This window comes from Phaenicophaeus curvirostris, chromosome 1, assembly GCF_032191515.1.
Source record: "Phaenicophaeus curvirostris isolate KB17595 chromosome 1, BPBGC_Pcur_1.0, whole genome shotgun sequence".
Classification (NCBI taxonomy): Eukaryota; Metazoa; Chordata; class Aves; order Cuculiformes; family Cuculidae; genus Phaenicophaeus; species Phaenicophaeus curvirostris.
This window is the reverse complement of record NC_091392.1, coordinates 90,410,553-90,436,545: the sequence shown is the minus strand read 5'-3', so window position 1 is coordinate 90,436,545 and position 25,993 is coordinate 90,410,553. Positions and strand designations below refer to the sequence as shown.

Genomic DNA, 25,993 nt, shown 5'->3' with positions numbered 1-25,993 from the left:
ATTAGCAGAACTCCTCCTGCCTACAGTTCACGCCAACAACTCTAGTATAAAGTGCCACTATCAGTGATGTTCGTACTCTTTCTTTGCAAACAGTACTGTAGCCTCAAAGTTGCAGGCCAGTACAGTAACATGTTGTTTGTGCAATAAACATAGGCTTGAAATAAAGTTTAAAACCAGAAAAGGATTCAATGGCTGTGAGTCAAGGGTCAAACTTGAGTAAGTTTTCCTAAGAGCCAACTGGTCTTTTGCCAGATCTTTTGCTTTATCCACAGACCGGTTTTCCCTTCAGCTGTCTTGGCATCTCTGTGCTTAGGTGATGCCATGACTGTCTGCCAGGTTTATCTCATATTACAAAATCCTGAACACTGGACTGGAAGAGGTTTAAAGATCTCTCCAGATTTTACAGGAAATATGTCTTTTTTCAACACAACTATGGGTTTGCTGTTTCTTTTTTTAATCAATGCGGTGTTGTTGTCTGATACATTTATCATTACTCTTATAGTGTTTGATGTTGTGTAAACTAATCCCAGCTCTCATTGTCAAGTGAATAAACAAGAATCTCAGCTTCACATAAAAAACCAGTTTCTAGGCTTAGCATTGAAGCACTTGCAAAGTACTGAAAGTGAAAAGTCTTGGGAGTGCTTATGTGCTCTGCAGAACATAGTAAAAAAGAAGAGCTCTCTTTTTCTACAAAAATCTCATGGGTTTTAAGTTAATCTTGAGATTTGAGAGGAAGAGGAGCCAATTCCTCCTCTTTGACTATTTGGGGTTTATAGAGTTGTCTCTGATTTCCCCAAATACTTATGCTATTCTCTTACTTAAACCTCTCTTCAAAAGGAGTGGATCAAATGGACAATATGTGTTCGACTTGGCCTTCACTGAGTTTCAGATAAAAGGAGATCCACAAAGGGAGTCAGTTTAGTATTACTCTTTCCCAGCCAACTTACACCACTTTTAGTTGTACACCTTTTTTATTTATAGCTGGAAAAGCTCAAAAGGTTCTTCTTGGTTTTTGAAATCTGCTGCATTTTCCTTTGTGAAGCAAAGATTACCCTGCCTTAGTTTATCTAAAGAAATCCCTGACAATATTGACGGTGTGCCATCTGCAGCCCTTGTAGCATGCCTGGGGCAATGCTCAGCATTTATGAGAAAGAGTTTTTCTCTCAGATGTTTGAATTCAATCCATACTGTTCTTATTTATTAAATAAATAAGACTTTATTTTGTGATGTTTTATTTATTAAAAAATAAGATTTTATTTAAAATGTTAGGCCTATGAGGGTCTTCAGTAATGCATTGGGTCTCTGTTGGCTCTCTGATCGGGGTGACTTTTACTCCATATAGTATACGTGTAGGTGGGGTGTTTCTGTGCTACAGAACACAAGAGAATAAAGAAGTGCTGTGGGGTTCCTGCATGGTGAAACTGTGCTCAGTTGCACTTGGTCTGAATGGGCTCAACTCTGTTCATTTCCCTGCGATAGTATCTGGTTTATGTTGGCACAAGTGAAAGATGGTTCAGATTTGGCAAGGTGTCCTACACAGGTTGAAAGGCTGTCTTTTCCAGAATGGTTTTAGGAAAGTCAAAGCAGGCTTGATCAAGTTTTGAAGCCAGTGAACAATTGCAAGGCAGGCTTGTCATCCTTATCTGCGCTGAGGAATTTGGGCTGGAACCTTATCAGCATAGGAGCAATGTCTTCCTACATGCAAAGATCACCTAAACATTAGAAGAGGATGCTGCTACTTAGATAAAACCTTGGATAAAAACTAAGTTCAGTGCCTAGCTTTGCTAACTAGTTGTCCTAGGACTTCAGAGGAACCACTCTGCCTCAGTTCTGCGTTTTGTTTTGTTTTGTTTTTTTTCTGGTCCACATCCCATTTCTGCCTTCCCCTAAGATACATCCTGTTTCCCACCCACACCTTTCCTGATCTGAGAATTACTTAAGTTTCTGAAGAGGAGTCCCGTGAAAATTACCCTACATAGATGTGCTGCTAGGGTGGAGCTGGGAATAGAGCATGGGTGGAAGGAAGTGACTGGGACAGGGATGAGGGAGAAAGGTGTCATATGGGACAACATGATGCTGTAGCTCCAGTGGACAGGAGAGAAGAACTGCTCCTTTCTGTGGCACTTGGGGTCTTCATAACCCTAAGCAGATCTTGCACTGTCACCTCAAAGGCCTCCATGCATTGTGTGCATGCAGAATTAAGAGCAGCCTAAGTATCCAAGATAAAGTTGTGTAGGAGATGGGTGTCCATCTGGAGCAGGTGTTTTCAGAGATGATCTTTCTATGCCTAATTATAGTTCCTGGCCTTTTCCATCAACTCGCTGATGTGAGTACTTTCTCCTGTGGTGCTGTCCTGTTTGGAGCTCGCTTGACTTCCTTTGCCTGTCTACCACTTTCATCTAACAAACTTCTTCACCTTCTCTAGGCCTCTTGATTTCTCTTTCCTGCTGTTACTTAGATGACTCAGCAACTGGCTCTTACAGAAACTCCCTAATCACTGTCGTGGTCTCTGAGAGTAACAGAAGGTTTCTTTGTGTGCAAATTAATAAGCTAGTGTAAGTAAAATCAAGACAGAACAAAGCTACAGCAATGCAAAACCTATACTTTTATTGGAGAAGTGTAGTTTTAATACTTACACTTGAGGCTACGCTGGTAAATACGTTAAAAAAGCTTGGAACATGGAAACAGACTGGCTGACAACACTGTATCTTACGGAGCTTTGCAACCTTAAGCTGGTACATGGGGTCATCATGGCCCTTGGACTAGCACTGACGAAGCTACTGCAAAGTTTACCATTGACTTAATCATCTAAGAAACTGAGCCCTACATCCTGGTTTGTCCAAGAGCAAAAATCCTACCTCAGAACTTCTGGAAGAGATCAGTAGTCTTCCCTGTTGAATTGCAGCTGCACAAATGCTGTGCAGTCTTGAAACATGGTCAGCTTATCCTTTACAGGGAATGAGATCTGCTGTTTGAAGGAACAGAGGTCACCTATGTCATCAGCTTTATTTGTCTGTTTTAAGCCAAGAGTACATTACCAAGAGCAGATGGATCTTGAACAGGCACCCATAGTGGAAACCCAATCCACCTGAAGAGTAGACCTTTGACAACTGCAGTATACTTATTTACTGAGAGTGCAAGTGGCCTGACCCTACTCCTGAGTTTGTCCAGAGTAAAGCTCCTGGCTGGTTATGTCACTAGAGACTTTAAAGACAATATAAAAGAGACTCTCAGTTAAAGTTGTGTTAGGCTTCTGTTTTTATTGACGATCTACTCTCAATTTTATCAGGTATTGACGTCTTCCAGTGTTGTAAATATCTGCAATTCCCCTGTGTAGGCAAATCTTTGTTGCAATGGAGTTAAGTTGAGGGCTGTAACAGGTAATGCCAGATGCAGAGACCCTCTGATGTCTTTCAGCTCACTTTCAGCTACTAGATGCTGAGAAGCCTATAGGGATCCCTGGGTTGGTTCCAAGTACAAGGTAGAGATAGGGAAGCCTAAGAGATGTTGGGAAGTTTGTAGTATGTTTACATCTCATTCAGAGTAACTCTGCTGGGAAGCTATTTATACAAAGTTGCTATGTGAAAGTTGCATGTGTTTAGAATAGCTGTAAGCACATATAAACAAGGTAACTGTATATGCTAGACTTGTGTATCATAAGCATGTATGTCATAAGCAATTTTAATTGGGGGATACAATTGCCAGTGCTGCTTGAAGAAATCCTCCAAAATCACTGTTGCAAGCCCATGGGCTGGCAATTTGTTTAATAGCTCCAGAGGGAAAAAATTGTATCTTCAGCAGACAGCTGATGAGTCTTGGTAGTTCTTTTGTGAACCTAACTACTTTTCTCCCATAATGACTGACCCTCATCCCACCCCATCTGTCCCCAAACTTTTCAAGTTGGATACACTTCAACTTTCTAAACATTTTGAAATGGGCAGTCATACTCTGTCATCCTGCAGACAATGAATTTCCACTGACGATCCCTGCATGGAAGAGAGACAAGAGCGATATTAGTGAGCTAGTACTGCAGAGGAAAAGACTATACAAGTACGGATAACTTTACACCAGGTATTGTGGTAACAAAAACATCTGTCTTCCTTTAGCTGACCATCCTCTGAGTGCTTGTGTTTTTATAGGCTGGAAGGAGATCTGATACTTGTAATTCTTTCAGACACCCTTACAAGGTGAAAAAATTAGCTCTTTGAATAATTAGGTCTCTTTAGCATCTTTCAGAAGACAATGACTCTTGATGGCGATCAATCCTAAATTGACTTTAAGTCAGTGACCAAGAGTAAAAGAATAGTTCTGTCAAAAGTTATTGTCGTGTGATATATAGCTCAGGAATGTGCACAATGTAAAATATGTGGGTGACTTTCAAGCTATTTCTAAGTAGGGAGTTATCCTGACAACAAAATCCACTCTTTTTTTTTTCTTTCCACTACTAGATTTTCTAGCTAGTGTCCTTTATTAAAGATGTGAAGGCATTGATAGGGAGAGAAATTAAATTCACTTCTCATTCTTCATCTCCACAAGTCACATGAGGCAGAGTAAAGTTTATGAGTGCAAGGGGAGCTGATGCTCCTCCTGGTTTGTGAGTAATTGGATGTCTGTATTCTTTCTCAGGAGAGTGATATGAGATCTCCTAATAATTTTTAGTAGGAAGAATGGCTGGAGCAGCAGGATTCAACAGTGGAGGCCAGTGATTTAGCATCCAATAACTGCAACAGGCTGCAATTTTCCACTTTAGCTTAGTGTGTGTTAAATTTTCCCTTGACAAAAATGCGTGAGTTCAGAGGATCAAATACTGTCCTGCTGTGAGGCCAATGCTCAATTTAGGCTGTTTAGTACTGGCTCAAAGGCCTTGCGATGGCAACTGTCGTTTAATTCTAAGAAGCCTCTGAAAGTCTAGATCCTGGTAACAGTTGCTTCCTAAACCTGAGGCATAGGACAGGTAATGTTGCTGGAGTGGTTTAATAAGGGCTTAGTTTAGAAGACCCTTGCACAGTCCTGGGTTTCTGGTGGCCAGGTCGAAAAAGTGAGAAAATTGATGCAAAACCTGCTGCCTCTTGGGGATGTGTTGAGACACTTGAACCTAGATTTAGGTTTTAATTGCTCTAATATAGTTTCTTTGACTATGTGACTCTATCCTGCAATAAGATTAATTTTACTTTTAAGCTCTCATTTCAAATTCTGTTAAATAAGGTTTTTTGATTAGAAATTTACTATGCTACTTCACCAGTTTATACTGAATGTCATTTCGAACTGAGTTTGTTTCATACACACCAGCAAGTCTGCATTTAGTTATGTAGTGTTTATTTTTGGTTTTCTTAAGGACTTTCCTAAATGGTTTTTCATTGTAATTGCCTCATCAAACTGCTACCAAAGGTTAATGAAGTGTAAGATACTGTTTTAGGTTTATTTTAGGAAGTCCTTGCCCGGACTATGTGCATGCTTGTCAATGGCACTTCTTACTCTTTTGGTCACTGAGCTACTCAGTAAGACCAAAAAAAAAAAAAAAGATGACTCATATGAGGATTAACAGGCCTATGTGAGTCAAAATTACAGTGCTAAACTTGCACCCATGGTCAGAGAGAATTTTAGCTCAAAAGCTGAGGTCAAGTAATTTTTCTAAAAGTGGATATAACAAAGTTAAGAGTCAAGTTCTTTAAAATAAATGTGTTTTAGTTGCCTGAATTAATAACATGCTTTAAAATATTCACACAGAATTATTTCTGAAGTTGTAAATTGAGCTTGAACTTGCAGACACTTGGCCAATAGGTTAATGTACGTAGCATCTTAATTTATGTTTTTTTACATTACTGATATTTGAAGTTAAGCATATACATCCAGCTTTTCAGGATGCAGTTACTTTGTGCCATTTGTGCTATGTGTTTAATTCAATAGTTATCTACCTGCTTCAATTTGTAGATCCCTTAGAAGTTTTCCAGTGGAATTTTGTATCCCATCAGGAATTTCCATATGTGGAATACTCTGAAATACAGATGAACTTGCCTTTGTAGATCCTTAATATCAGTTTATAAGTCCCTCCAAACTGCTAAATTCATACACTTTCCTTGGGGTGTCAATATTAAATTGTCACTTTTACTCTCCAGCTGTCATGTTCTGTCAGATTTGAATTTTAGATGTCATAGGGAAAATATCTTTTATCTCCAAAGACTGCTGAATAATCTGTTTTCAATTCAGTTTAAAAATTTTATGATTTCCTGTTCATACTGAGTTTGACAAAATCTTTTTCTTTGGTCATATGAAATTTATTAGGGACCTAAAATATCTTATAATTTAGCTCAGCAGAGCCTGGTTGATATCCAGCTTTCCCAGGCATTTAGAATACTGCTGGGGTATCTGGTTGTTGATTTATCTGGCAGTGATGATGTCTGAGCAGTTAAGAAATTTTACCGGCTGTTCAGATCACCCAAATAAAAGGAGCAGGGAATGGTTTTGTCAAAGAAATGAGCTTATGGCAGTCTTCAGGTGCTGGTTTTATACTATGCAGTGAAGGGCAAGCTGTGGCACCTGCCGAGTACATCCAGTAATCCCCAGCTCCCTGGCCAAGCTACTCGCTGCAGGTTGGCTTGTGAGTACTCCAATGGTGCTCTGTGGACTTGAGAGACTGATCCAACCCAGCCACAACCCCATAACAAAGCTCCATGAGGGAGCTATGCCATCATCACTTAGCATGTTTCAAACCTCAGGCTGAAACTATTTTGGAGCTATTATGATTTTTTTTTTTTTAATTTTGAAAGATATTTTGCCAAGGGTTTACAATGTACAGTTTCATTTGTTTACAGCCTGCTTCACATACCCCATGTCCATCTCAAAAACTTGACTGTACCAGTTCATCTAACAAAACATACTGCCCGTCCTCGCAAATGTTCCCTTATTTATGTCCACAGGTCATTCTGTCTGCATCAACATCATCACCATACTCCCAAATGTGCTCCCAGAGATACTTAAAGCCTCTGCTAATTCTTTTCAGCTGCTTTGGTCGTGCTTTATAGATGATTGTTTTCTCCTTTTGACCTGTTTAAAATTGGACTGATAACATTAATATTAACCACTTCTAAAATCTGTTCCCCAGAGATGAACACTTAAAATCTCTGACAATGAACAGCAACTCCTTCATTCATTCCTGATACACAAGTGTGGAAAGAAAAGGACGTAGCGATACCACTTTTCTAAATTTTATACAGTTTTGCTGGAGGCATCACATGTTCCATCAAGTATCCAGTGATGCCATGTCTTAGGGAGCGGGAAGAGAGGATATGATTTCAGCAATTTTATTCAGAAATTCTAAAAATATTTGTTTCAAGTTATTAGGAAAATTTAAACTAGAATACCTTCAAAGGTGGTTTTTGTGTCTCTTGATAGCTCAAGAACATTTGCCATCAGAAGCTAAATAGTACAGACACATGTTTAACGTGTTTGAAAATGAAAATAACTCTCAAAATCTATTGTATGTTTACAGAGACACAGCTGGGTGTGTACACGCTTCTGTTAGACTGGGATTTGGAATATCTTTTTTAGTCCCAGTGCTGCCTCAATCAGCTGCAAAGAACTATTTAGTATGACAAAGTATGCCAGATTTTGCAAGTAACTCAGAAAAGTTACTACACAACTCTGAGTTATGAACTGGCATAGATGGAATTTTTATACTTCTTAGGCAAGGCAACACAAACTGGTTTTTGTCAGTTTGGAAGCTGGAGGCCAGAAAGTTCATTGGCACAGAAAAGTTTCCTGGATTGCAATTCATAAAATATTTTCTCTATCGTTTTCACCTGCTACTATTGCACGTTCCTCTGTGGTGTCACAGCCGTGGTAGGACAAAATTGGTGGTGACTTCTTCCATGTACTGTGGTCCCATACTCTGAGCACCTGTACTCCCAATGCACATGTCCATGATGCTGCCGCCGCTCCTAGCCATTCACCCCACTGCCACCCTGTTCTAAAGGCTGTGTTAAGCATTCAGCAGTGGCAGACAGAAATCTGCTCCGAGGCATTGGTTACCTCAGCTGCTCTGTTTTCCAGGCTTGTCCTTGTGATTTCTGACTTTACCCTAGTTCACATCTGGTGGAGGCTGGAATCCAGCTGCAAGGGAGCGCACTGTATGCATTATCTCCCCTGCTCTCTGCCATTGCCATAAGGAACAAGGATTAAGGATAACACTAGGGAATATTTAAGAGAGAAGAATACAGAACAGGGATGTCCCTTGCAACCTTGTAAATTCTTTATCTAAAGGGATTAACAGTTACCTTTGAGTCAATTAACTGTGAAAGTTATGTTTCCATCTGTAGGAAAAATTTGCAGACATGGGTTCCATTTATTAATAAACTGGCTAATGAATTTTAGCCGTAAAATTACAGTTACAGACTTGAAGCTGTCTGACAATGTGTTTTCATTTTTGGAAAGGTCATCTTGGTTTAGATAATCTTCTGGATGAGGGGATCCCTGGTGAAGTCTAGCAACCTGAGGTCATCATAGTGATAAAAGCACATCAGCTTCTCCGAGTGGTATTGGAGAGAGCTTGAAACGCCTGTGTGTTTAAACTCCTCCTTCTCTCTTCTCTACCTGCTTCTCCTGTAGCCAGTAGTGGCAATGATAGATCAGTGCAGCACACCTTGTCTTGCTGTCTGTGCTGCGTTTGATAACACTTACTTTAATATGAGGCTGAGGTGTATGATGAAAAAATAAGCAAAGAAATACTCACAGTTGATGTATTAGAAGTCAGCTCAAGAGGCAATGATCAAGATCCAACTACAACTTCACTAGCCACAGGGCCTTATAGGGCCTGGTTAAGTTATGACCAGGACTGATCAAGAAAAATAGTGAATTAATATTCTGGAAAGGGTTTAATGTGCACAGCCTTGAGTTAATTCCTGGTGTTGCCTCAGATCTGTTAGAATTGTGTTGCAATAGGCATAGTAGTTTACAGCATTCAGATCACAGTTTGTATGGTCTTTGTATGCTGGCATATTCCCTTCTCTGCAAAGAAATAAGTCCCTCATCTCCTGAAACGACAAGGTATTCTAGGGTAAGTTTTTAAGGGGTTAGAAAAAAGGTGCTCTAACTAGAGGCGGGTGGGAAACAGCGCTGAAGATCTGTGAAGTTTTGTGGAGTTTGAGTTTAGCTAAGCCTACCATTGCTATATAATTTGCAACTCAGATGGACATGAGAGATGATCCCCTTATGCATGAAGATGCTCTTTTCCTACTACACCTCCCTGGACAACTAGCCATATGCAGAGTTAACTTTTATTCTCGGAAGTATTAGCCTGATGCTGAGTACCACACTAGATGATGTGTAGCCATGCACAGTTTGGGAGAAATAGAAAAGGGAAATTTCTTTTTTTCTTTTATTTTCCTACCAGTTTCTAGTGAAACAGATGAAAAAAACAAACCTGTCCACAGCAGAGAAAGTTGTGGTTGCGCCACGGATGTAATAGTCATAAGTGTACATCATCATGTCCATATCTTCTCCATAGTGTCCCGGATACTCTGTTGTTAACCTTTACATTAAGGAAGAAGAAGATAAAATAATTTACCACCTTACAGAAAAGTCCAGTTGACTGCAATTCAAACAGTAGTTTTTTCCTTTTAAAGCTCTTGTTTCTTAATAGCATCACAAGCTGCAATCTGACGTACTGTATTTCTCTTCTACACAACTAATTCATGTAGCTATGTGGATAAATTTCAGTAAGTTTAGAACTCTTAAGAGCATATTGGAGTATTCTATGTACATGCATCTGCAGCTCTGGGATAATAGCAGCCTGAGCAAGGATGTAAACTTGTCCATTACTTACTTATTTATTGCAGGGATTTTCTCTGGCCTCTTGTTAGTCTGTTTGGTTTGCTGCTGTACAGTTCTGTAAAAGTTGCCAAGTCAAATAGCCACAAGCATTCATCCATTTGTGAATTATATTAAATGAATACAGCAATTAATCCATTCCTTTTTGTTCTTTCCGCCTAGTTTATAATGTGAAAATATTAGCTTGAACAATATTTGTGCAGTGTATTTTATCTAAGAAGCCCAAAGGGCTTTTGTGCTTATTAATCAAATAATGGTTTCTGCTTCCCTGAGAATCTGGCAAGTAATACCATACTTGGTTTTACAGATAATGAACAGATGCAAGAAGGGGCTGGGACTTTGAGCAGCACTTTATGTCAACATTATGTTAGAGGTCAGGAATGGAAACCTGGCACTCAGTCTTTCCTTGTATTACACCATTTTATGTGGGAGTTGCTAGTGAAGTTGTCAACTTCATTCCGAAGCAGCACAGGAAGCATCAGATTCTATGTAAGGGACATGCTTTACCTATGGAAATGAACGGTTCAACTCCTATTGAGACTAACAGGGTTAAGATGCCTTTGCAGAAATTCTGACAACCATTTTTCTGATTTAATTCAATCCTGCTGCAGTACTTGAATGATGCTTGAATGTGATCCTAGCATATCCCAGCCAGGCACCGAAGTGCGTTTTGATAAATCAGTGGGGTTTGAACACAAGCTTAAATATTTTGCTCACTAGGAATATAATTATTGGGATAGTTTTAAGTTTTTAAAATTAGATACTTTGAGCTTATTTAGAGCCTAAATCAGTTACTGTTGGAATACTTAGAAACTGAAAGTTCACCTGAAAATGGAGGGATTCTGGAATATTAGAGTGCTTTCTCTTAGATATATTTACAATAACAAAAATTCCTCTGAAATTGCCACCACTCTCTGAGTACTTGAAATGTATTTTTGATCACTTTGTTTACCCTGTTCTTATGCTGTTTACATCTTCTTTCTAAAGCAGATGTCAATTCCAGGTCATTTACAGCTTTTGAAAATGAACGAAAAACATCATTCAGCAGGAACATAATTCCTAACAAATCATTATTCCTTGGCAGATGAAAAATGAGACTGAGTTTGAAACTCAAGCACAGCCTTATAAGATTCTTAAGTCTCAATAGTCAACTTCTTGGAACCTATCTTGTGCTTTCTGTCCTTCAGCCATGGGAATCATCAAAGAAGTTACGAGTTGTAGTACAAGAACATCCATGCCCAAGTGGCTTTGGGAGGCAGAAGATCAGGCTTGGTCACAGTATCTATTGTTAGAACCCTGACCAAGGGTCTGTGAATTTTCAGAGCCTTCACAGTGCTGTGCTGTTGATAAGAAATAAACAACAGTATTTCACAGGTCATGCAGGTCATACAGATCACTGCTGCAGCTAGGAGAAACAGAAGAGACCATGCACACTGGCAGTTATTAGGATGGATAAATAGGTAGTCTTCAGTGTACTTCACAAAGCCTGACCTCTACTACCTGGTCTGTGTTTTATCTATTTTTCCAAGGCCTCAAGAAGGACTTTTTTGCATGCCCGAATCACCTGTAAGTAAAGTCATAGATCTGAATCTGGGAACCTGAGAGAATTTCTGGATCCATAGCCAAAGACAAAGAGAAACTGGGGCTAAATCTATGCTGATAAATTAAACAACACCAGAGAATGTTTCTGGGCAGTATAACTCAATTGCCTAGATGTCTGAATTATTATAACAATCCCTAGGACAATTTTAGCCCAGAGTTTCAGGGGGACTGGACTGAAAACTGTGGCTCTAATTTTCCCACTTGCAGAGCATACCTCAGCAGATAACTCAAAGACATAATCTGAGAGTTAGCACATGGAAAATACCATCCCTAACAGGAAGAATGCGGACCCTCTGTTTTGGAGAATAAATTTTAATAATGTGGCTGCTTCCTATGCCAGTGGAGTGTTCCCATATTTAATTTGCTAATTTGTAGCATGAGCATCTGATAGAGCATCTTCAAAGATTCCTGGGTCACAGAAGCTTTTTCAGAACATGTGACATGAAGACCAACTATGGACCAGGGTTTCAATTTGCATTCTCCCATCAGTTCCAGGTTTTGGGGCCTTTTTGGGCTGTTATTGTGAGAAAACACTAAGGCATGTATTTGTATATGTTTCATAACATCTATTTGGCATTCAGCAAGGAAAATGTTCTGTAATCTTGACCAGCACTATGCACTGGGCAGACAAGACTCTGCAAAACACAAGGTTAAAGCTGCTTTCAGCTCTACTCAGAGACAGACCTCTGAACTTGCTTCATGAGCCTTCCAGTTGAAAACTAAATCTGATGACAAGCTCCTAATAAGTGTGAAGTGTCTCACAGACCTTTTGCAGAAGCAGGCAGTGTCATTCTGATGTGAATGGATGCAGTAGGGTACATTCATTTAGCTTCCCTCTCTTTTCTTTATGCCTGGTGTCATCTCTCCCTCCCTCTCTACCAACTTCTTCACATTACCATTCAGCCTCTTAAGGATCCTCTGCTAAGAAATGCTTGAAAAGCAAATATCTGCAATTACCAAAAGTAAATTATATGGGGACTTGAGCTGCTCTGAAGTTTGTCATGTTACATAGGCAGATGCCTACTGATTCTTTTTGTTCTGGAGAGAAAAATTATAAATAGTGCTATGACAGCAATGCAAAGTTCACTGCAGTCTGTGTGGTCTGTCTGTCTAATTCAGTTCTCTTTGATGTTTGCAGCACTCATTTATGAGACTGTTCCCTTAAGCCCATGTATCTCAAGGTCATCCGGGTTGCACCGTATTCTTCAGAAGGAAATGCAATTGGATGTCTGTATAGCAGGGCTTGGTGGTGTTTCCAAGCTCTTTTCTATTATCCCCATTTTTGGAATCCTGGGAATAAGTCGCACAAAATTAATCTGCACTGAGAAATGCTGTAGCGTTTAATGCAGAGGGATATTCAGTACTTGGTTCTCTTGTCATAGAAGGGAGAAAGGTAATTTAACTCAGCCTTTAAGGCTCTTCTTAAAGTGATCTGCCAGGCACAGGACAGTGGTTCCCTCAGCATTTGTAGCAGATTGGTGTGTAACCTTATTGTCAAGTGCCTAGCTGAAAATATTGTTCTTTACTCACTGATGAACATCAACTGCTTATCAACTGTGAACCACACACTGGGGCCCTACAGACAGGCAATTTATTTACAAATGTAGTTGCATTTGTGAGCCACGTGTGGCAATATATGGTTTATAACCAAGAGGAGTCATGAAACAAGGGGGACATACTTTTTGCTCCTGTTGATGAAGTTTTGCCTGCCCACGGGAGTTTGAACTCCCAAGGAGTTCAAGCCCAAAGGCAAGACCCATTTGAGAAGAGCCATCCACCGTAACCTGCATGGATGTTTTATAAGCACTTCTGGAATTCACTTCTTAGGGAAGAAAACCAGACTAGGGGAGCAGTGAGAAGCTTGGGAATTGCCAGGTGCTGAGACGAAACTGCTGCTATCATTTGGAGTTGTCTAAGGCCTCTAGGAACCAGCTGTGGTGTTTGTGATGCCTGAGAGGGTACGTGAAGGAAAGCCCTAGAAGAGAGGCTTGCTAAACAGCGGTAAGAAGGCTTGTGCTGTGCTGTTTGTGGGACATAGGCACAGAGCAATTTGGTGTCAAACAGACCCTGAGGAGACAAGGGATCTGTGTAGCGGCTAGCAGTGGGATCTGTGTAGCGGCATTTAGTGAGATCATTTACTAAACCCAGATGCATACATAGGTATTAAGTTTGGCAAAGGATGCACAAGGCAGAAAATAGCCATGTGAGACCTTTAGCAAGGGATAGTCTGTTCAATCCATATGATCTAATTGCAAGAAGTAATATCAAAAACAGAGGAATTCTGTTTTGGCTTTGCAAATCCCCTTCAGGTTAGCGTCAAGTGTATGATGTTTGGACACAGGAGACTTGGAGCACTAGTGGCATTGTGGAGAGAGGACAAAGCAGGTAATTATACATTAAAGAGTTGGAAATAAAAGCTTGTGAAAAGGGATGAAAGTGCTTTGGTGCTTGTGGGGGGAGAGCAGGAAAATGACAGAAAAAAGTATTTTTATAATGGGGTTTTTAGCTGGTAAAGAGTTGATGTGGGATGGTTTATCTTCTGACTGGTTTGTATTGCTCCATCCATCCCCATAGTTTTCTGAAGTACTTCACTATAATCCTATAAATCTTGCTCAGGGCAGGAAACATACTGAAAAAAAGGCTTTAAACCTTTAACAGGATTACTGTTTTTATTATTTTAGTCTGAAAGTAGTAATGTTGTTTATTTTCCATGGTGAAGTATTACTATGCTAGAGATTAATAGAAAAAATTTACCGCCGAGAAGAATTTTTTCTGTTAATCTACAGTAATCTGTAACACTTTTTAAACAATTGACTTCAGAAATAGTTATCATGAGTCTATTTTTTACCTATAAGAAGATCAAGACACATCAATGGCCTTATTAGTATTGTACAGCCCACCCCTTAAAGATGTACATGGGAACTGTGGATATGCCTTCCCTTCAGATATCAAGCAGACAAAAGAAATGAGCCTTTTAAAATGTCAAAGATGGTTAGTGGTAGAGCTCATGGTTTCCTGCTCCAAGTGTTGAATACACTTATTCCCTGCTACTAAGTACGTTGTTTTCGAGTGCCTCACACTTTTCGCTTCTTGTGCAGTTACAGGGCTACAAGATGAACAGCTCCTCTTGAAACCTTCATGTTCGTCTTTGCTGCTGAACTCCTCCTCTAACAACACCCAGACAAAAAAAAAAGGAGCTGTTCCATTTCAAGAGGAATACCTAAGCCTTGACAATAACTTTTTTACCTTTTAAAACAAGGAATGTCCCCTAATTGGCCTTACTGTTTCAGATGTTATTTACAAGTGCTTTAAGAATATGGGTCTCCTAAAGGAGAATTTTGTTTCATGAGCCATGAACCTGCACGTTACATTCCATAAACATGGGAATTATATGCTCTTTAATCAATTTTGATTCTTTCTCCAGCTGGAAGACAATGGGCACCCCCCTTTAAAAATCATACTGTACTGAAAAGCTAAAGAAAGTCTTAGTAAACTGTTTACAGAAATTACTGCCAATGCTCCCAGTGTAGAATCATAGAATCATAGAATAACCAGGTTGGAAGAGACCCACCGGATCATCGAGTCCAACCATTCCTATCAAACACTAAACCATGCCCCTTAGCACCTCGTCCACCCGTGCCTTAAACACCTCCAGGGAAGGTGACTCAACCACCTCCCTGGGCAGCCTGTTCCAGTGCCCAATGGCCCTTTCTGTGAAAAATTTTTTCCTAATGTCCAGCCTAAATCTCCCCTGGTGGAGCTTGAGGCCATTCCCTCTTGTCCTGTCCCCTGTCACTTGGGGGAAGAGGCCAGCACCCTCCTCTCTACAACCTCCTTTCAGGTAGTTATAGATCCCAGATTGCTGGGCTGCCAGGGAACTAGAAGTGTCCTGGAGCTGCTCTGGAACGGAGCAATTCTTTCATGTGCCCATGTCATGTACGTTTAGGGTCTGAGTTCAAGTTCCACGCCCTGAGATGGTACCTAGACACACCACTGCCTTTCTGATTCCGCTCTGTCGTAGTGAACACCACAAAATCTCACAGGTCTGAGGAGCCACTAGGCCAACACAGGGGGACCATAGCTCTTCTTGGTGGTCAATATGAGCTAGTGCTATACAGATACAAGCAGCAGAATGCTCAGGGCACCTTATACCTGTTGTTCAAAAAAGTCTTATCTGAAATAATGTTAGCCAGCTTTCCAATGTTAAGCAAATGTGTTTCTCCTAAGATGTCTCTGGAAGATGGTCCTGGAGATTGAGCTGTAGGGTTGGATTTGCTAGGATATATTACAATAAAATGAGTTTTTTTAATATATATGTATTATATATATATATAAAGTAATATATATATTAAAGAAAAGGTGGGGAAGGGAGGGATGGGGGTGGAAATTGAGTTGCCCAGAAGAGCATAGTTCTGCTATATCTATTCTGAGTTCACCTTCTGGATTTATATCTCTGTTGTTGGTAATCTCTGAGAAGCTTGTACAGGATCAGTTTCCATATGGTGGCAGGTTGAGTCAAGAAAACAAATAAGTTCTTTAAGCCTCATAACTCTTGGAAAATGTAATTGTTGCCTGGACAATGTCACCATGACAGAAGCAGCCACAGCTCCAGACAGACCTTCTGGCACTTGGACTGCTGGTTGTTTGGAAAGGGGAAACAGTCGTAAACAGTCTGTGCAGACTTGGGGCTGCTCTGTGACATGTGTTTGCTTTTGAGAGTATGGAGTCTAGCTTTCAATTTCCTGGCAAAGAGAAAAGTCTGAGCTCTAATGGGGTGACTTAATAACACTGTCTATGCATCTGCGATGGATTTGCCTCCTTTATGGTCTGAATTAGCACACAGTTTATTTTACTGTGGTAGCGTTCCCTAGCCAGGTAAAATAACAGGAGCATTTCTGCCTCCAGTGAGAAATGTTCATTATTTTCAGTATGATAAAAGCATGCAGAATCCATGACAAAACTTGGCATGGTGAAGAATGAAACAAAGAATTTGTTAAAAAAAAATAGCAAGTGAAAAATAACGAGACTTGAAAAGATAAGAGTATTTATTTGCAATATGAGCTGACTTTATAGGTAAACTGGGAATTAATGCTAAGAAGATGGGCTGTGAAACAGAACAGCTGGGCTCTAAGAAACAATATGGATGATACCAAGCAAAGCCCTTAAGCATATATTTGGCTTTAACCGTGTTCTTAAGTTAAGCAAAATGTATAAGTGTGGGCTTCAGCCAGCACAACGGTGTTATAAATTAGTATTCTAATAAATATTAGCAAGACTCAAAAAATGCAGAGTGTTCCAGCTCTAAAAAATGAGCCAAATTCCAACAAACCACTTGCATGGCTCTCATACATGGGGAAAACCTCTCTTTATTCACTGTAGGGAAGACAAGCTCACTACAGGAGGAATGCAGACCTGAAGAAGAAGAAGAGCCAAGAGAAGTCATGCATAAGTATCAGCTGTCTTACTGCTTTTATACTTACCAGAAAGCCCTGTGGAGAAACAGTTGGAAGAGGAAGGGATCAAATACCCAAGGTGAGAGCTAATTTAAAACAAAGTACTTTGTTATGCCTCAGTATAGTCAGTTTTCTTAAAAATGCCTCTCTGCTCATATTTGATTTCATAATGAAGGATTCATTGCATATTAAAATCCAAGGATGCTGTAAAATGCTGCAGTGTATAGTGTCTTTGAATATGGATTTCCCTATGCGTCACGCATGATCCATGAGGTTCCACAGTCATTGCATATTTTCCTGGTATTACTTTTCCACATAGTCATATGCTGATAGATGCCTTTGCATAAAATTAAGCTGCTTCAATGAAGAAATAGGAGTCACCAGCATGGTAATAGCCATTTCTCCACGGATAATTTATTGACAGCTAATGTCTGGAACAGAATTAATAACCTTATAGGTTGGGGCAGAAATTGTGATAAATAATGATACCATAGACACACACACATATTTATTGTGTCTTATAACTATATGCATTTTGAGGTCCTACCCTTGGTAGCCCAGAACTAGTTTGCAGATTGTTTGGAAAACAGTCAATCTGTCAAACAGAGTGCAAGATACAGACAAGAAGTGTGATGTATGAACAAGGTTTTGTGACAATAAAGTGGAAATGCCAACAGAAGTAAAGTTTTGAGTGAGATCTCCTTGGCTTGGAGAATGGGACGTTTAATGGCTGTACAGTAAAATTTGACAATTCAGACAAGTCCCATCTGTAGTAATAAAAGTAGGTCCAAGGCATGGAGCTTCCTGCTACCATGTTGTAGTTCATGTTGTTTATATCTTAGCATCGCAACTAGCACTATCCCAGACACTGCCTAGACAGGGTTAGGGAATAAAACAGAAAAGAAATTGCTCCCAGAAGACAAGAGGCAAGAGACCACTGTTTTGGAGAGGAGAGAGAGTTTAGCTGTGTGCTTGCAGCAGAGGACTTACCCTATTCAGGATCGCAGGATAACTCTGGTGGAGAGGGACCTCAGGAGGTCTCTGGTATAGCCCCCTGCTCAAAGCAGGGTCAGCCATGAGGTTAGACCAGGCTGCTCAAGGCTCTATTCATTCATTTTATAATGAACCCATAAAAACAAACAATGCATCAGAAGCTTTACACAAGCCAGGTGACAGGTCTTCCCAGAGTTTTTACAGCTCTCTCCTCCCAGAGGAACATGAGCATATGAGATTTCTACCCTGCTTAGTGGGAGAAATTCTTCACCTGCCTTTGAAATGCTGCCTTTTGTGGATGGAAATACCATAGTAGCTGAGGTCTATAAGGCATACTTCTCCAAGCATGAAATAATGGAGTGTTGTAACTGTTGGATATAGAAGGGCAGTATAGAAGCCCGTGTTCAGCTGGGTTAAAAATCTAAGACCCTGAACATTTATACTGGGATTTGTGTTACTCTGAATGCCAATTTGCAGGGTGGAGACAAAGCTGTTCCCAGTTGTCAAGATAATGTCTAAGGGAAGCAGAACTGTCAACAATAAAAGAGGTCAGAGAAGATTTCTGTTGTCTCTCTGAAAATGCATGCAATATTAGAGGACTAAATGAGATCGGAAGAACTGCTTAAAAGGTAGAGTGATTTTCCCTCAGAGGGAAGAGTCTGAGCAGGTATGTAAATAAAACACCAGGCAGAGAACATCCGTAGGCCATGTAGGCTGGAAGAGGGGCAGAAGAATGTTCAAAGACTTTGTTAGAGAGTTCCTGTCATTTAAAATATTTAAAAATAATGACAAAAAACCCTCATTCTCTTCCTCCTGGCTGCAAGGAGACCCAGGGGTGTAAAGCAAGGCACTGTTGTTGTGTTTGGCCAGTAGCCAGCCAGACATGTGAGACCAAGAGGCACGTAAACGGTTTGTATGCATCTCAGTGGGAAGTTTACTTCAAAGCTCAGTTTTGGAAACAAAGATTCAAACACAGAATTTTTTTTTCCCCAATTTTTTTTTTTTTTTGAAGTGTAGGTGGGTTATTCTTTGTATCATTGAGAATAGCTGGATTATTAGCCCTGGAGTATAAAATCATGAGTTCCGTTTAACAGAATGGACAGGAGCACTATGAGATTTCTCTGCATAGGCTGCTACTATGCTTCTGTCCCAGTTTAGAGAAACCACACCTGGGGACAGAGGGGAGCTCAAGATGCATGGCATTCTTCCATAGCCTCTGTGAGGTGCCAGCACTAGCTGTGATACTATGTTGAGGTGAGGCCACCTTTATTTTAGGTATGGTCAGTAGCTCATTTTGACTTTGGTCTTCAAACAGATTTGGGAGCAAGTTTTATGTACTACAAATACAAAAATCCCAAGGATGTATTTTTTTCTGAGATAACTGGCAGTAAGTTTACTCCCGTAGGTCATTGTGGTACAATTGCATAGCGCACAGATACTCCTGCTCCTGTACATGTGCTGGATTTGTAGTGGGAGCTATATCACTGCCTTTAAAATGTCGTCGTACTTTGGAGAATCCTGTCTTGATTTCAAGCATTGCTAGGCTGCTGCTGGTACCCAGACCTGTTTGGTTACGTCTGGCTATTGTGTTGTACTGGTTGGTGTAACTGTGCCCTCATTCTCTTCCCTTAGCCATGGATCCTCAAGAATCTGCTAACTAGACTGGAAATAATGTGTTTAGCCCCATAACACACAGTTAACTTATTCTCAAAGTTTTTGATGAACCACATTGTTGCAAAGAGAGTGTACTGTTCTACACTGGACATTAGGAAAAAATTTTTCACAGAAAGGGTCATTGGGCACTGGAACAGGCTGCCCAGGGAGGTGGTTGAGTCCCCTTCCCTGGAGGTGTTTAAGGCACGGGTGGACGAGGTGCTGAGGGATATGGTTTAGTGTTTGATAGGAATGGTTGGACTCGATGATCCGGTGGATCTCTTCCAACCTGGTTATTCTATGATTCTATGATTCTATGATACACATCTTGATAAGCAGTCAACAGAATGAACTAACATTTGTTAATATTAAATGAAATAGCAGAACTTGTACTAAGTAAAAGATCAGAAGGAAGGAACAACAGTACAGTAACAGAAGGAACAACAGTAACAGGGGATGAGGAAAAGGCTGAGGTACTTAATGCCTTCTTTGCCTCAGTCTTTAGTCGTAAGGAGTGTCGTTCCATCTGTGTACAAACCCAGGAGCTAGAGGAGCATAATGAGGCTCCCATGATCCAAGAGGAGGTGGTTAGAGCCTTGCTAGCCCGACTGGACAGTCACAAGTCTATGGGGCCGGATGGGATTCACCCTAGGGTACTGAAGGAGCTGGCGGATGTGCTGGCCAAACCCCTTTCCATCATCTTCCAACAGTCCTGGAAGACTGGGGAAGTCCCACTGGACTGGAGGCTGGCTGATGTTGTGCCCATCTACAAGAAGGGTCGCAGGGAGGACCCAGGAAACTACAGGCCTGTCAGTCTGACCTCAGTGCCAGGGAAAGTCATGTAGCAGGTGATCTTGAGTGCTATCATGAAGCACATGCAAGAGAACCGGGTGATCAGGCCCAGTCAACATGGGTTCACAAAAGGCAGGTCTTGCCAGACTAACCTGATCGCCTTCTATGACAAAGTGACTCGGCTACTGGATGAGGGAAAGGCTGTGGATGTGGTCTTCCTGGACTTCAGTAAAGCCTTTGACACAGTTTCTCACAGCGTTCTGCTTGAGAAACTGTCAGCCTCTGGGCTGGACAGGCTCACACTCTCCTGGGTGGAAAACTGGTTGGATGGCTGGGCCCAGAGAGTGGTGGTAAATGGTGTGAAATCCAGCTGGAGGCCAGTGACAAGTGGTGTTCCCCAGGGCTCAGTGCTGGGTCCAGCCCTGTTCAATGTCTTCATCAATGATCTGGATGAAGGCATTGAGTGCACCCTGAGCAAGTTTGCGGACGACACTAAGCTGGGTGGAAGTGTCGATCTGCTGGAGGGTTGGGAGGCTCTGCAAAGGGATCTGAACAGGCTGGACCGCTGGGCAGAGTCCAATGGCATGAGGTTTAACAAGGCCAAATGCCGGGTCCTGCACTTGGGGCACAACAACCCTATGCAGTGCTATAGACTGGGAGAAGTCTGTCTAGAAAGCTGCCTGGAGGAGAGGGACCTGGGGGTGTTGGTTGACAGCCGACTGAATATGAGCCAGCAGTGTGCCCAGGTGGCCAAGAAGGCCAATGGCATCTTGGCTTGGATCAGAAACGGCGTGACCAGCAGGTCCAGGGAGGTTATCCTCCCTCTGTACTCGGCACTGGTGAGACCGCTCCTCGAATCCTGTGTTCAGTTCTGGGCCCCTCACCACAAGAAGGATGTTGAGGCTCTGGAGAGAGTCCAGAGAAGAGCAACAAAGCTGGTGAAAGGGCTGGAGAACAGGCCTTATGAGGAGCGGCTGAGAGAGCTGGGGTTGTTTAGCCTGGAGAAGAGGAGGCTGAGGGGTGACCTCATTGCTCTCTACAACTACCTGAGAGGACGTTGTAGAGAGGAGGGTGCTGGCCTCTTCTCCCAAGTGACAGGGGACAGGACAAGAGGGAATGGCCTCAAGCTCCACCAGGGGAGGTTTAGGCTAGACGTTAGGAAAAAATTCTTTACAGAAAGGGTCATTGGGCACTGGAACAGGCTGCCCAGGGAGGTGGTTGAGTCACCTTCCCTGGAGGTGTTTAAGGCACGGGTGGACGAGGTGCTGAGGGATATGGTTTAGTGTTTGGTAGGAACGGTTGGACTCGGTGATCCGGTGGGTCTCTTCCAACCTGGTTATTCTGTGATTCTGTGATTCTGTGATCAAAGCACCTATAATCTGCCAAAAGACATATTAAATTGGGCCTTGTCATCAAGATTGCCAATTTATCAAAGAAACATAAAATACTGCCTTCAGAAGCAGGCCCCTTGCTCACAGAGCATGCATAGTAGAGAACCTGTATGATGCAATCATCTGTAACTTTTGTAATAAAGTGAGAGCAGAGGCTCCTGTCAGAGGTACTTGAGTTGTGAAAAGGCACCAAGCACAAAGAATTGTCCAACTCTGTAATAAAGTCAGTGTCTCAACTTGGAGTGTGAGGTTGGCTATTTGCATGGTGGGTAATGGATTTGAATTTTCAGACAGCAAAGTGATCAAAGACATATATAGGGACTGCTAGGAAAAAGAGGCTAACAGATTTGGTTTCTGCTTGAACTTACCAGCATGAATATGGGCATCTCCGGCTGTAGCGGCAGCAGTAAAATTGCCATTCACGGTCAAGCACAGATGGAAAATACTGACTCTGGAAACCAGCCACTAGCCCATTGTTTGAGCAGGTTTGATACCTAAGTAAGAGGAGAAAGAACACATAAGGAAAACATGATAATAGATTCCCTGATACTTTCAAGCACTTCTGAAAACAACATTAAAATTTTTTATTTAGGGTGGAAGCTAAGGGTTTGGCTTTGTGTTGAGAAGAACTGCATGCACTTGCTGTGCACTGAGTAACCATTTTGGGTAAGAAAGCCGCAGTAGTAAACTAATAATGCCTTAACATTTGCTTAAAACTATTTACATTGGTTTTAAGTATTTAATCATTCCAGTCTGCTAATCAGCCAAGAAGATTGTTCTAGTTTTGACTTTCTCAACTGTTTACACATCATGAGACAGACTTCAAAATTGTCCATTATAATTTTTATCTTTGACTCTTGGTATTTGAGCATCTTGGCTTCACTGGAGCAATTTTTTCAACTGCCCCTCTGCAAAAAAAAAAAAAAAAAAAAAAAAAAGAAGCCTTAGAAGGCACTCTTAATTCAAACTATTGTAGATTTGTGATGAAATAATGATTTGATAATAAACACACAGGAAAACAGAGACTCAGATATTATGAAATTGTAAGACTTACATAAATTTTATGACTGGCTTTTCAAAAGAAAAATCTGCTGCTTCATGCTTTCTGTGTACTTCAGAATTCTGTCATACATGTAAATCACTGCCTTCAAGTAGAATAGAAATGATCTCTAAGCACACAGGTATATGCTTCTCTTCCTGTACACAGGCATCTGGACACTGATACCCAAAGTAATTGAAGTGGTAATCAGCTTGAATAGCTTGCTTCGTGGAGACTAAAGAAAAGAGCTGAAAACAGGCAGCTTATTAACTTAGCTGTTGATTGCTCATTCTCTCAAGCACCCTCCTAGCCTCATTATTTCCCTACTGGAGAAAATTGCAGGAGTTCAGTTTCTTCCACTTCCTTCATCGAGGAAAACTGGTAGCCTAGGGCTGAAGCATTCCTTGCAATACCATAAAATCAAATACATTGATGTATTCAAAAGACACTTTCAGAAAGAACTTTATCATTAAGAAATACTAAAAATTTCCCTAGTTTTATTCAATGACCTCATAGTTTATTTTAATGAGCCCAGAATTCCCAGGAGTGAAAACACATCGTCTAGCAGAGTTTGGCGTTTGGAAAGTCATTCACTTGCACATGACTTGTTAGTAATGACAAAGGGTGAGGCTCAATTGTTTGTATGCAAAAGCTGAAAAATGGATCTGAAAAACAGATCAATTTTGGCCAGTTCAGGAAGGAAGTCCTCTGTCTAGCTTTCAACTTCCTCCTTTGAAGTAAGGGTCTCTTCCATATGGCTCTTCCACCATGCTGTGTTGTTCAGATGAGATTATTTACATTTGTTTGTATCCCCGCATCTCCTGTGTTGCTGGGGTCATGCATATTTGCTGTGCTTTTTGAGAGTCTTCCGAGGACTTTCAGAGTTACGCAATGATGGGGACTCTGAGTTGCTATGGTATCACACCAATTAAGGCAGTTTGGCTCTCACTCAGAGGATTTCAGCAGGACTTTGATAGGAAGTTGTTCTGATTTTTGGCACATAGGCCATGGAAACATATGGCTAAGACTCTGTGTAAACATATTGGATAGCTGCAGATGATGGAAGAAAGGTTGTTGCACAGAAATATTGACAATGATTGTACCTGTTGCAAGATGAGAACTTTTCTGCATTAATCTGTTTAAAGTAGAACCAAATATCTCTCTTCATCTGCTGCCTCTCCTCCTTCCCAGTTACATGCATTTCCACTGCTCAAGTCCCTGTGCCATGGAAGATAGTTGAGCTCTTTTGCAGAAGTGTAATAATGGAAGGATTTACTTCCTCCTTTTCCTTTACATTTCCTTTCAGAGGCTCACTGTTTCCCTGCAATTTCCCATCCCCACCAATCAGTATCTGATATTCCTGCCCATACTTGTCCTTGCAGGAGGTGGTTCTCCTTTTCTCCCCCCACCTGCTCACATTCAGTGTGCAAAGTCCTGCCCTCTTCCCCGCTCTCTTTCCCCTACTCTTTTCCCCTAAGAATTTCCAAAAAAATTCTTATTTTTTTGACACCTTTTCTAATACACCCCAGTTTTGATGGCAAGATTCATCTTGAAAGAGATGTCACTGATGGACCCTTCCCTCTGTAGTGGATTGAAGAAAATTCAGATAATGTAGCCCTGTCAGGTTTACATGCACACATATTGGGGCATGAAACTTCAGAAAACTTCATGAAAAGTTTGTCTAAAAAAAATTGCATTTGAAGTTGCCATAAAAGATTCTTAGATAGAGATTATAAAAGGACATAAGTTATGCCTTCTAATTAAATTGCCATTTTATTTTAATAACATTTAAATTAAAATTTGAAATATACTCTTAAGCTCATGTTCACTTCTCCCTCTCTACTTCTGTCTCATATACTCAAAGTCCCAAAGTCCTGCAATCTGTTATTCAAGCTCAATATTGGATTCAACAAAAGAAAGATAATAGTGACCTTGAAGTACTTTCCTTTCACTTTGAGATAATCCAAGATTTTTTTCCCTGACCTTTCTGATTTTCAAGTCAAATCCAGGTATTTGTCCAAAAATGAGGAAATGCTCTCAGAAATTAAAGTGCTTTTTTTGTGACCTCATATAAAATTTTTTCTTCTCTTTCCTTTCCTTTTTTCCAGATAGCCTCTTTCCTACAAGCAGGAAACAAACAACCCCTTCCCACAGACCTTTTTAGTTTGATACTCTATTGACTAATCTGAAAACAAAACTTACTATGTGCGGATTTCTTCCTTCTCTGTTGAATTTACTACCTCTGCCACAGGAAACCCTGCAAACAAGTATGATGAATAAAAACTGTGATCTATGGCAAAGTTAAAAAAAATATCTTTTTCTCTAGTGCCACTCTGTAGCACTTTCATTAGAGAGGATAACTCAGTATTCAGAATTAATGTCACTGGGCTCTCCTCACTCATGAAATCCTGTCATTGCTAAGAAGAGAGGAAAATACCTCTTAGGTGAATGCAGAAGAGCATGAGAAACCAGCTGGGACTGCGTGGGATTAAACTTGGCAATGGATATGTTGTTTTGTTTTTCTAGTTGGCTCAAGTTGCTCAAGATGTATGAAGAGTTCCCTTTTGGATCCAGTACTGGAAGAAGAGGAGGTGAGCTGGCTGGTAGATGTAGGAGTGGGAAGAATAGTGGTGGTGAGGGTCAGGTGCTGTTGAATGGGAAGTTGCACTTCCCTCATTTACCTCTATCGGAAATGACTGCAGTGTTTCATAGAAAGTGAGTAAACTATACAGCCTTATTTCAGGTGGAGTTTTGTGTAGTAACAGTGTTATGCTAGCTGAGACTTTCCACTGCTATGGATAGCCTCTCCTTTTCCAAACCTTCTGATGTGGTTAATGAATGTTGTACAGGTGAGTTCTGCATATCATCGGTTTAGTTCAGGTCAGGACTGCTTTGCTTGTTCACTAATCAGCATTTATCTGTGCAAACAAACTAGAGTTGATTTCAAATAAACCTACTCAAAACACGTATGTAGATTTTGGGACCATGCACAACTGCTTTCACCATACAGATCTGCTTAAATTGTGCTCCATTATTTGCAAACATTGATAAAGCCCCAGTGACCAAGGCTGTACATCACTAACTCAACAGCTGCCTGCCAGACTGAAGATAAATATTACCTGCAACAGTATAATAGTTTTGAGCACCACCTGTTTTGGTGACACTTCATAATTATGTCTACATCTTATTTTTTGCCCCAGCGTGTTGTGCCCCCTCTAATGCTGACACTGTGTTGTAAACCTGTC

The 25,993-nt window shown here is 40.9% G+C and overlaps 1 protein-coding gene across 1 annotated transcript in view; it reads right to left on the bottom strand.

The window, feature by feature from the left end:
• Positions 1-650: 650 nt before the first annotated feature.
• Positions 651-25,993, bottom strand: part of DPT (dermatopontin) — a 31,436-nt gene continuing 6,093 nt past the window's right edge. Inside the window, exons 2-4 of the mRNA XM_069868315.1 lie at positions 22,078-22,203; positions 9,419-9,526; positions 651-3,986 (exon numbers count right to left, since the gene is read on the bottom strand). Coding sequence (XP_069724416.1) covers positions 3,920-3,986; positions 9,419-9,526; positions 22,078-22,203 — 301 coding nt within the window. The 3' untranslated portion in view covers positions 651-3,919. The remainder of the gene's footprint in view (positions 3,987-9,418; positions 9,527-22,077; positions 22,204-25,993) is intronic.